This window comes from Mustela nivalis, assembly GCF_964662115.1.
Source record: "Mustela nivalis genome assembly, chromosome: X".
Classification (NCBI taxonomy): Eukaryota; Metazoa; Chordata; class Mammalia; order Carnivora; family Mustelidae; genus Mustela; species Mustela nivalis.
Genome location: NC_139040.1, coordinates 109,385,082 through 109,397,750, shown reverse-complemented (window position 1 = coordinate 109,397,750; position 12,669 = coordinate 109,385,082). Strand labels below are relative to the sequence as shown.

At 36.6% G+C, this 12,669-nt stretch overlaps 1 protein-coding gene across 1 annotated transcript in view; it reads left to right on the top strand.

The window, feature by feature from the left end:
* The window catches only part of IL1RAPL1 (interleukin 1 receptor accessory protein like 1), a 1,316,605-nt gene that overhangs the window by 567,947 nt on the left and 735,989 nt on the right, over positions 1 to 12,669 (top strand). The window contains exon 3 of the mRNA XM_082716862.1: positions 7,575 to 7,854. Coding sequence (XP_082572988.1) covers positions 7,575 to 7,854 — 280 coding nt within the window. The remainder of the gene's footprint in view (positions 1 to 7,574; positions 7,855 to 12,669) is intronic.

The window sequence follows — 12,669 nt, the reverse complement described above, 5'->3', positions numbered from 1 at the left end:
CCTTTCTTGTTTCTTGAGAAAGGCTTGTGTTGCTATATACTTTCCTTTCAGGTCCACCTTTGCTGCGTCCCAAAGATTTTGAACAGTTGTGTTTTCATTTTCATTTGTTTCCATGAATTTTTAAAAATTCTTATTTAATTTCCTGCGTGACTTATTCATCCTTTAGTAGGATTCTCTTTAACCTCCATGTATTTGAGTTCTTTCCAACTTTCCTCTTGTGGTTGAGTTCTAGTTTCAAAGCATGGTAGTCAGAAAATATGCAGGTAATGATCCCAATCTTTTGGTACCAGTTGAGACCTGATTTGTGACCCAGCATGTGATCTGCTCTGGAGAATGTTCCATGTGCACTAGAGAAGAATGTTTATTCTGTTGCTTTGGGATGGAATGTTCTGATTATATCTGTGATATCTATCTGATCCAGTGTGTCATTTAAGGCCTATTTCCTTGTTGATCTTTTGCTTGGGTTATCTGTCCATTTCAGTGAGGGGGGTGTTAAAGTCCCTTACTATTATTGCATTATTGTTGATGTGTTTCTTTGATTTTGTTATTAATTGGTTTATATAGTTGGCTGCTCTCATGTTAAGGGCCTAGATATTTAAAATTGTTAGATCTTCTTGTTGGACAGCCCCTTTGAGTATGATATAGTGTCCTTCCTCATCTCTTATTACAGTCTTTGGATTAAAATCTAATTTTTCTGTTTTAAGGACTACCACCCCAGCTTTCTTATGATATCCATTAGCATGGTAAATTGTTTTCCACTTAAAAAAAAAAAAACTCACTGTAAATCTGGAGGTGTCTTTGGGTCTAAAATGACGTTTTTTAGACAGCATATCAATGGGTCTTATTTTTTTTTAATCTATTCTGATACACTGTGTCCTTTGATTGGGGTACTTAGGCCATTTACGTCCAGGGTAACTATTGAAAGATATGAATTTAGTGCCATTGTATTGCCTTTAAGTTGACTGTTACTGTATATTGTTTCTGTTCCTTTCTGGTCTACTACTTTTAGGCTCTCTCTTTGCTTAAAGGACCCCTTTCAATATATACTGTAGGTCTGGTTTGGTGTTTGCAAAATCTTTTAGGTGTTTTTTGTTTGTTTGTTTGGTTGGTTTTTTGTCCTGGAATCTTTTTATCTCTCCTATTTTCAGTGATAGCCTAGCTGGATATAGTATTCTTGCCTGCATGTTTTTCGCATTCAGTGCTCTGAATATATAATGTCAGCTCTTTCTGTCCTGCCAGGTCTCAGTGGATAAGTCTGTTTCCAATGTAATATTTCTACCTTCAAATGTTACAGACTTCTTGTCCTGAGCTGTTTTCAGGATTTTCTCTCACTAAGACTTGTAACTTTTGCTAATAGATGATGGAGTGTGGACCTGTTTTTACTGATTTTTTTTTGGGGGGGGGTTGTGCCTCCTGGATTTTGAGGCTTGTTCTCTTTTTCTTTTAGGGAAATTCTTTACTATAATTTGCTCCAATATACCTTCTGCCCCTCTTTCTCTCTTCTCCTTCTGGGATACCAATTATTCTAGTATTGTTTCATCTTATGGTATCACTTATCTCTCAAATTCTCCCCTCATGGTCCAGTAATTGTTTGTCTCTCTTTTGTTCAGCTTCTTTATTCTTCATCATTTGGTCTTCTATATCACTAATTCTCTCTTCTGCCTCATTTATCCTAGCAGTAAGAGCCTCTATTATTTATTGCACCTCATTAATAGCTTTTTTTTTAATTTCAACTTGGTTAGATTTTAGTTCTTTTATTTCCCCAGAAAGGGATTTTATTTCTCCAGAACAGGCTTCTCTCATATGTTCCATGCAGTTTCTGAGCCCAGCTAGCACCTTGAGAATCGTTGTTCTGAACTCTAGTTCTGACATATTACCAATGTCCATATTGATTAGGTCCCTAGCTTCAGTACTGCCTCTTGTTCTTTTTTTGTGTATGTGGTGAGTTTTTCTGCCTTGTCATTTCATCCAGATAAGAATACATGAATGAGAGAATAAAATACTAAAAGTGTAACAAAGACCCCAGAAAAATGTACACTAACCAAATCAAAAGAGACCAGAAACTGAGAAGAGAAAAAAGGAGGGAAAAAATAAAAATTTAAAATTTAAAAATCGTGTGTGTGTATCTATATATATACACACACACCCATATATCAGACTGTTGAATAGAACAGTTTCCCACTTGATTTTGAGTGTATTCTGGTCTCCCAAAATCTTAAAGAAAGAAAAACTTGTATATATACAAAAGTAAGGGTAAACACGTTGAAGGGATAGAATATGACCCTAAAGATAAATTTTTAAAAAGATTTTAAAAAAAGAATTTATAAGATATGTTGGTTGGAAAAAGAATAAAAGAAAAAAAAAGAGCAGAGGATGTGATGAGGCTGGAGACTAGAACAAAGCCATGTGCTAGATTTAGGGTATATTTTGATCTATTAGAAGAAATGGTATCCCAAAATTTTAAAGAAAAAAAAAAACCCCTACGTGTATACAAAAAATAAGGTTAAGTACAATGAAGGAATAAAATATGAGTATTATAATGAAAATTTAAAAAGATTTTTAAAAAGATTGTTAAGGTAAACTAGTTAAAAATATTAAAAGAGGAGAAGTTTAAAAAATAGAATAAAAAATAAAAATTTAAAAATTTAACTTTGCAACACTAAAGGATCATGGGGAGAAAGCCATGAATTCTATGTGTTGCTTTTCCCTAGCTCTGGAGTTCCACAGTTCTTATTGTTCAGTGAACTTGGTCTTGGCTGGATGTTCTTGCTGATCTTCTGGGAGAGAAGCCTGTTGCAGTGATTCTCAAATGTCTTTTCCTGAGGCAGAATTACACTGCCTTTGCCAGGGGTCAGACTAAGTAAGAAGCTCCGGTTCCCTCTCAGAAGCTTTTGTTCCCTGTATGCTTTCCGTATAGCTTTGGAGGATGGGAGTGAAAACGGCGGCCTCCTAATCTCTGGCCTAGAGGAGCCAAGAGCTCAGGGCCCCACTCCTCAGTGCACCCTCAGAGAAATGCAGTCAATCCCTCCCATCTCCCTGGTCTCCAGCTACATTCTGAGCTCACCCAGTGTGTGACTGAGTGTTTCTAGCTCTGGCACACAGACCTATTTGGAGTCTACAAACCCAGCAGATCCCTGACATGCTGCTTCTCCCAGAGGAGGAAGGTGAGTCTCCCCAGATCTGGCACTTGTGGGGTCCCTGCTCAAAGAGCAGTGGCCTGACTGTGCCTTGGATCATGTTTTAAGGTAGCCCTAATCTGAGAGCTCACTCCTTGCCTCCATCTCTGTAGTCGGCTTCCCCGCTCTGAAACCTGGGAGCTTTGCTACATTCACATACCCCTGGTCTTTCTGTGACTCTACAGGACCCAAGACCACACCATTCCTGTGAGGACTTCACTGCTCCAGCTTAGACTCTGAAGCGATGTCCCTCAGTGGAGCGGACTTCTAAAAGTTTTGATTTTGTGCTCTTCTGCTCCATCGCTTGCTGGGAGTCCGCCCCTCCCCCCACAGTCTCTCTTCTCATCACTTCGGATTCACTTCTCTGAATGTCCCTTGTTCCAGAAAGTGGTTGATTTTCTGTTTCTAAAATTGTTGCTCTTCTCTTCTATCTCCTGTTGTGATTGTAGGTGTTCATAATGGTTTGATAACTATATAGCTGAACTTCTGGGACCTGATATCATTTCAGTCTGCTACTCCTCCACCATCTTGCTAAGATTTTATTTTTCAATAATCTCCACATCCAGTATGGGACTTGAACTCACAACCCCCGAATCAAAAGTTGCATGATCTACCAACTGAGCCAGCTAGGTGCCTCTGAATAACTTTAATTTTCAGAATATTTATGGTTTTCTTTCAGCTTTTCTCTGAGTATGTTCTAAAAGTACATATTAATATCTCTTTCCTAATGCAACTCTCCCTCTGTTATCTTGATCTAATTTGTTACTTACTTTTTAGAATCTTCTTGACTAAATATTTTTGTTTTTTGTTTTAAACATTTTGCTTTATCTTACAGATCTTCTGGGAGTTTGAAAAATGTTATCTCCCCATTTACACTGCTACCTTGAAGGTGTTTCAGCCTTTTTTCACTGGCAGAAATGTCTTTTGTGACAGATGGCCTTAGTTACAATAACTTGATTTGAGAATTGTATTGTAAGTCATATAGTGGAAAAACAAAATGATTTCATGCTTATCACTAGAATCATTACTGTTTAAAATAAAAACCTGCCTAAGATTTATTCCATGCAGTGGGATAATTTACAAAATAATGTTGATAAATATCACGTATATTTTTATAACCTTGACATCTCTGTGTACAGTTCTGTCATCCCATTTAGTGCCTGTGCCAGTTCTGCAGCAGTCACTGACAGGGATCATGGCAATAACTTGGACATTGATGTCCACCAAGCTTCTAGTACATTTACTCTATACATTACCAAAATATAGGTCTTTGATAGGAATTTTAAACCAAAATTTGGTAATTGAAATTAACAAAATTAAAGAATGTTATGAAACTGAAAATACCTTAATTAGGAAACAAAATATCATGGTAGTAGGGAGAATGAATTTTAGGGTCAGACACAACTGAGTGGGAGTCCTAGCACTGGTGTTGAGTTTCTTCAGTTGTAAAATTTAGTTATTAGCTTATTTACCCATTCATTCATTCAGGAACTGTGTGTTGAGATGGTTAGTAGGCATGGTTCCAGGCTCTGAAGCTAAAGAAGTGAGTTAGAAGGACAAAGTCCCTAGTTCAAGGGGCTTACATTCTACTGGGGAGTCAAAGAAAAAAGAAAGTGGTTATATAATGTAACATCAGATAGTAATAATTCCTATAAAGAATACTGAAGCAGATTCTGGAATAAGTGATCAGGATAAGAAGCTGGTGTTTCAGACATGGCAGTTACTAAAGATTTCCTTAAGGAGGTGATATTTAGAGGAATGGAGGGAGGAATCCATGGAATTGGTGAGAAAGCTTCCATGTAGGGGTGCCTGGGTGGCTCAGATGGTTAAACCTCTGATCTTGGTTTCTGCTCAGGTTGGAATCTCAGAGTCATGAGATTGAGCCCTGCATTGGGCTCCACACTCAGCACAAAGTCTGCTTGGGATTCTCAGCCCCCTGCCCCAATCAGCTCACTCTCTCTTTCTAAAATAAAAAAATATATAATAATCTTTGAAAAAAGGTTTCCATATACAGAGAAATGCTTAATTCAAAAGCCTTAATTGATATTTTTGTGAAAGGTAAATGAAAATCTATAAACTCAGCCATAGTTAAGTGCTCATTAGATGTTAGATATTATTTTAAGATAAGCAATGTAGATGATTCTATAGATCATATGTCTCTTTGCTCTAATAATGCACATCTTCCTTCTCATCTTGATTATTTTCCTTCTCTTGAATCCTACATTATTCATCCTATTCTCAGATCCTTTAGTCTCCCCTCTTTTTAATCTGTAGCAAGTTAAATTCTTCTTGAAGTGCTCAGATGCTACCACTGTTAGAAGTCCCACTTTTCTCATTTTTTTTGCCCTTTTGCTTAATATTTATATATTGTGCATTCTGTGAAATTGATTATCTTTTACTAATTTATTGGGCAACTGCCCTCTCTAAGCAAGAAATCCACCATTTCTCTATGATAATGATAATGGAGATATCCCCACCAGTTTTGTGGGGACCTATTTGTGTGTGTGTGTGTGTGTGTGTGTGTGTGTGTGTGTGTTTAAAAAAATGGTGTCAAGATGCCATTTGGGGGGTGCCTGGGTGGCTCAGTGGGTTAAAGCCTCTGCCTTTGGCTCAGGTCATGATCCCAGGGTCCTGGGATTGATCCCCACATCTCTGCTCTCTGCTCAGCAGGGAGCCTGCTTCCCCCACCTCTCTTTCTCTGCCTGCCTCTCTGCCTACTTGTGATCTCTGTCTGTCAAGTAAATAAATTTTTAAAAAAATCTTAAAAATAAAAAAAAGAATCGCTGGTGTATAGTGCTCTTAAAAAAAAAAAAAAGATGCCATTTGGAAGGTGGTGCTTCCAGGACACCCAGAAAACCCAACCAGCCCCCACACCCATCAGCCACATTTTCCACCCTAGTTTCTATTTCAAACTCCCATAGATGCTTCCAGCAGAGCAAAGTGACTATCTACCTCTGTCTCTGGCTGTGAAACCACTACTAGAGCTTGACCTACTTTTGTTGTTGTTGTTGTTGTTGTTGTTGTTTTGCCTTATTTGGCTGTAAAATATTTATTTTTTTATTTTAACATCAAGTGTCCAATCAGAGGTAAGCACACATCAATTTGAAGAAGGAAAGTTTATATAAAGAAGTATTAAATGTAAAAGGGCATTGGAGTGTTAAAGGATTGGCTAGTAAGAAAGAAAGATGTATTAGTCTTCTCAATCTACCGTAACAAATCTCTGTAGCCTGGAAGGCTTACACACAGGAATTTATTTCTCATGGTTTTAGAGGCTGAGAGGTTTTAGAGGCTGAGGTGCTAGCTGATTTGATTTCTACTGAGATCCCTCTTTCTGGCTTATAGATGGCTACCTTCTTGTTGTGTACCCTCCTGGCGTCTTTTCTGTGATACCCATCCCATGGAGGAAGGGAGGGAAGGAAGAAGGGAGAGAGAGAAGCTCTCTGGTGTCCTTTATGAAAGCACTAATCCTTTTATGAGGACCCTCATGACCTCATCCAACCAAAGACCCCACCTTCAAACACCATGATATTGGAGATTAGTAAGTCTTCAATGTGAATTTTAGGACATAAACATTCAGTCCATAGCAAAAGAGAGCCCTGAAGACTAGAAGAATTGCTCTCATTTTGCAAAACCCTATAGCTGAGAGAACATCCAAGGGGAAGCACCCTCAATCCTCTCACCTCTGGAACCGAGATCCAAACCTTATCAAGAAAGTATATGGCTTACTGAATGGTTGGCATCAGTGAGGTGCCACAATGGCAGAATGTGTTAGAAATCTGCCCTCTGGAACTTGACAGAGATTCACCTTTGGAGGTGCCTAGGAAAGCTCTTCATGGAAAGCTGGCCTTGCCTGACACTGTGCTAAAAATATATCCAAGCTGCTGGCTACTAGACACTGCAGAAGCTGGATACTGAAGAAGCAGGAAGCAGGTGCTGGAAAAGCCTCACCCACTGCAAGAACTTTCTAAGAAAGCCTGCTGGAATCAAGGAAAAAAATGCTTTCTTTCTTTAGTGTCTCTCCAGGACCCTTTACCAAAAAGCTCATACTGCCAGCTAGCAAAAGAAATATTTCAAAGGCCCAGATCCATTTAAAAAAAAAAAACAAACAAAAAAAAGTGGATTTAGAATAAAAGGCAATAAACCAATAATCAGTCAGTTGCCCCAATATAAACTAGAATAAATAACAGCAGAAGCAAACTAAGTGATGAATATGTTGTTTATTAGCAGGGTAAATTACTTGTCAGTGCCTTTCTGAGTTTTATACATTGCTCCATCCTCTGTGCCTAGAGTAGAATGTGACTCAGTACAGATGTCCAATAAATATTTGTTGAATGAGTAAGCTAATTAGGTTATTTTTTCTCTAATGCTTTCGTTCTCTCTTTCTTTTGTTCACTATAGCTGATGGATGCACAGATTGGTCTGTTGATATCAAGAAATACCAAGTTTTGGTGGGAGAGCCTGTTCGAATCAAATGTGCACTCTTTTATGGTTATATCAGAGCAAATTACTCCTTGGCCCAAAGTGCTGGACTCAGTTTGATGTGGTACAAAAGCTCTGGACCTGGAGACTTTGAAGAGCCAATAGCCTTTGATGGAAGTAGAATGAGCAAGGAAGAAGACTCCATTTGGTTTCGGCCAACACTACTGCAGGACAGTGGTCTTTACGCCTGTGTCATCAGGTATTCTTTTAATTCTATTACTGCTGAAACAATTAAATCATATGCTGCTTTTTTATACTTAAGTTTTGCTGCTATCCCTTTCACCTAAAGGTTTTGTCTCAGTATTTGTGTGTGTTGCTGCTTTCTAAAATTTAGAACCTAAATCATAAAAAGATGGGATTAGAATTTATATTGAGACATTATTTCTGGCTTATGGAGAAAAGAGATACCATCTGGGTATCTACTTATGTTGCCAGAAATTACTAAAGACTATGAAATAAAATTTATAGAGGAGGTGAAATGTTGAAAATAAAATGTAAACAAAGACTTGCAGAAAGGATGCATAGTTTATCACTAAATGGGTTGTAACATTTTGTTATTGCCCTTCACAGACAAATAGAGCACAGGTACCTCTGGTTCACACTCATCTGTAAAGATGATTTAGGTAAACATTTATATGTGCACTGGAAGACAAAGGCAGCATTGCCATGTTAGGGGAAAAGAAGGCTGTGTTCCAGATTATTCTGTTAACAAAAAATGCTGGGTCAACAGAGAAATTTTCCTGGGTCCCTCAGGGCCAAAGAAAAGTTAATAATAATGGTTATGCCTTTAACCACAAAGAAACTCATCACACATCCATACATCTCTGTCTGCTTCTAGAAGAGACATATGTAGTTTGCTTAATGATAATGCATTGAAACAGTATCCATGTAAAACTTTAGCAGTTAAAAATCTGTTTAAGTATTTAGCCCTTCATGGATTGTGAATCACACCCTGCATGAATGATTGCAGATGTCATTAGGCTATAAGAGCATTGGCATAGCAGGGTTCAGGCATATAGAGGGTGTGTTTAAATCTTTGTCTCTTTGCATTTTGGCCAGATCTAATGCAATAGATTCTCAATTTGGAGGAGGTCTCAGTGTCTTTAAAATCAAAATTCGACTTTCACTTCTGAAACTCTGATCTGCTGCTCTCATTCCACTGTTTGAGGATCATGCCTCCCCCTCACTTTCCCCTATAACTTACCTTTATGCTGAGTCACAGCCACATATGCATAGGACGTTAAAATCAGTCAGAGTCACATAAGAGTTAAACTTAACTCTTAACCACCAAAGAGTTGTTAACATTAACAGCATACCTGTTGAAGTTAATTTTGGAAAATATAAATGAATGCAAATAAAGTTGTGCTTGGGAAAAATGTCTGATGGACCATAAAAGGACAAGTGCATCATTCCTTTGGAAAACTCTTGTTCTTTCCCTTACAGTCTACCTACCAGTCCTTTTATGGTCAAACATATCCCTTATTAGAAGTAGAGATTTCGTAATGCCATCGATAATTGCCAAACTGGTACAGTTGAAGAGTATTTTCTGGACTGACTTTCCCTACTTAACTAATAGTGATTTGATTTAATTTCACTCTTGTTTCTTTAAAAATATCATTATTTCTGGTTGTTCATGCATGTAGAGGTGATTCTTCAAGATAGCCAAATATATGTCCTCATTTATCTGAGATTAGAATTGAGCTGGATGTCCATAGTCTAACATTTCATTTCATTATTTATTGTTGATGAGAAAATAATGATGTGTTCACATTAGTAATCTCAATTTCTAAAGCACTGAAGTTGCTGTTTTTTGATCTGTTTAAATATACTCTGTGTGACCCAGGGCTCTGAGAAATTACATTAACATGTCCCTGAATTTATAGTTGAAGTAATGAATGAAAGGTTGAAAAGTTCAAGAAACAGTGATATTTGCCATATGTTCATATGGCTATGTTTTAATGGAAGATGCACCTTAAAGTTTTGTATGTGTTAAGCAGTATTCTAGAGAAAGAGTAAACTGCAGAAAAAGATATTCTTGTTATTGGAATTAAAGTATTCCAGTTGATTTGAAGCTTGTGTTGATATGTCTTTCTTTTTCAGTTTGGAAAGTACTACTCAAAATCATTATAAATGAGCTGTTTAAATAGCATTTGTTGGTGTTGGCGTGAGGGGAGCCCAAGGCTGTTAGTCGAGTCACTGACATTTTGGCACATTGTTAGCTCTCAGACCACAAAACTGTCACCATTAGTTTTTAAATAGTCCACTTGCAAAGAACATTGGATATTTGAAAATGTTAGCTTGTACTCATACATTCTAGTCTTTCTGGGCCTTTTTCAATGAAAAGGTTTAACTGTAAGGCTTTCCATGTACAGCTAATTTGCATTTATATCTGTAGATGTACAATTAAATGGTATAAATAATGGGAACACCTTAAGATTACTATCAGCATAACAAACAAGAGCTTTCCTACCTCCTTCTCTTGGTATCTATTCTGGACACGATAATAGCACATAATTCTTTGCTGCATGCTACTTGGCTTTTTACTCAATTTTCTTCTTCAAATATATTTTTTTTTATTTTTACATGAAATAGTAAATGAAGGAGAGCTATATAGCAGTTTCCTTTATTTTCCTTTGGAGTAAGTTTATCTTATAAAAAAAATTAACATTTTCCTGTGGTCTCGACCCCCAGTTTTTAACCCCTCCCCTCTCTTCAGTAATGCCCAGTTTCATATGCAGAGGTAGCCAGCACACAGGTATTTTAAAACATTCCCAAAATACCAACGTACTAAGTTGTTTGGGACCATATTTTTTTACTAAAATTGTTATTTTGGAGGTGCTTGGGTGGCTCTGTTGGTTGAACATCCAACTCCTGATTTTGGTTCAGGTCATGATTGCAGGGTCGTGAGATGGAGCCTATTCAACATGAAGCGTGCTCAAGATTCTCTCTCTCCCTCTGCCTCTCTCTGACTCCCCCACCATGCTTTCTCTCTCTAAATAAATAAATAATAAGATTAATAAAAATAAAATGGATTTTTTGTTTTTGAGATAATTGAGATTCATATTCAGGTGCCAGGCATATATAAAGAGATCCTATGAATCCATTACGTGGTTTCTCTCAATGGTAACATTTTACACAACTGTCATATAATCTTATAATCAAAGTCTTGGCATTGAAACAGTCAAGATACAGAATAGTGCCATCACTTCAATGATTCCTCTTGTCCCTTATACCTTTCTGCCCATCCAAACCCAAACCCCTGACAACAAATAATCTTTTCTCCATATCTATTTTTTTAACTTAAAATGTTATTAAATGGAATGGTACGTTATATAATCTTCTAGAATTGGCTTGTTCACTCAGCATAATTCCTTTGAAATCTCTCTAAGTTGTTGTGTGCATCTACAGTTTGTTGTTATTTATTGCTGTGTAGTGTTCCACCACATGGCTGTTGCCACGATGTTTATTCACTCATTGAAAGACATGTGGGTTGTTTCCAGTTCTTGGTTATTGAAAATAAAGCTTCTGTGGATATTCATATACATGTTTTTGTGAACATAAATTTTCATTTTTCTGGGAAAAATGCACAAAAATGAATTTGAGTTGTATGGTAGTTGCATGTGTAGTCATATAAGAAACTGCCAAACTATTCTCCAGAGTAGCTATACCATTTTACATGCCCACCAGCAATTCATGAGTGATCCAGTTTCTCCACAGCCTTGCAACATTTGGTATTGTCATTTTTTTTTAATCGTCACCATCAGTGTATCATGAGATCTCTGTGGTTTCAATTTGTATTTCCCTGTTGGCTAGGTATTTGACACTTTTTCATGTGTTAATTTGCCATCTCTATCTCCTCTTTAGTGAAGTGTCTGTTTAATCTTTTGCTGTGTGTTAACTGAATGATTTGTGTTCTTACTGTGAAGTTTTGAGAATTCTTTATATATTCTAGATAATGGTACTTTTTTGGATATGTGGTTTCCAAGTATCTTCTGTCTATCTGTAGTATATCTTTTCATCCTCCTAACAAGAACTTTTGCAATGAAGTTCAATTTATTATTTTTTTAAATTTATGGATCATATTGTGGTATGAAGTATAAGAAATCCTTGGTTAACCCTAAATCCTGAAAATTCTGTTTTGTTTCTTTTTTAAATCAACTTTTCTGTCAACAGTTGTATTGTTTCACATTTGTTTGTGATCCATTTTGAGTTAATATTTGTGTAAAGTGTAAAGTTTATTTAGGTAAAGGTTTAGCTTTTCAGATGGATGCCCAGTTGCTCCAGCATCATTTGCTGAAAAAGCTACACTTCCTCATGGACTTATTACCTTTGCACATTTATTCAAAATCAGTTGGGCATGTTTGTATGGTTATATTTTTGGATTTGTATTCTACTCCTTTAATCTGTGTGTCTAGCCCAGTACCAATACTTCTGTATCTTGGTTAGTGTATGTAGAAAGTAGGACTAAATATCAATTAGAGTGACTCCTCCCACTTTATCCTTCTCTTCAAGATTATTTTAGCTATTGTAGGACCTGTTTCCTTTAAAATAATGTTTAGCATAAAATTGTCTCTGTCTACAAAAATCTTTACTGGATTATTGATAGGAATTAAACTAAACCTATAAATCAATTGGAGGAAAATTGTTATCTTTACTATGTTAGATCTCCCAACCTCTGAATGCAGCAGATCTCTCCATTTATTTAGAATTTCTTTCTTTGATTTCTTCATCAGCATTTTGTAGTTTTCAGCTACAAATCGTGTGCACATTTTGTTAAATTTGTATTTCAGTATTTCATTTTCTTTGGTATGTTTGTGATAGTAGCTTCTTAATTTCATTTTCAACATGTACATTGTTAGTCCTATTAGAAATGTGATTGATTTTTGTGTAATCCCTTTATGAAAGCACATTTTTTCAAATGACATACCTGTAATACATTCTATGTAGTAGCTAGTTCCTTTGCCCAAGTCTTAATATTCTTTGTAGAGACTGAAAAACTCTTCATTTTCATTGA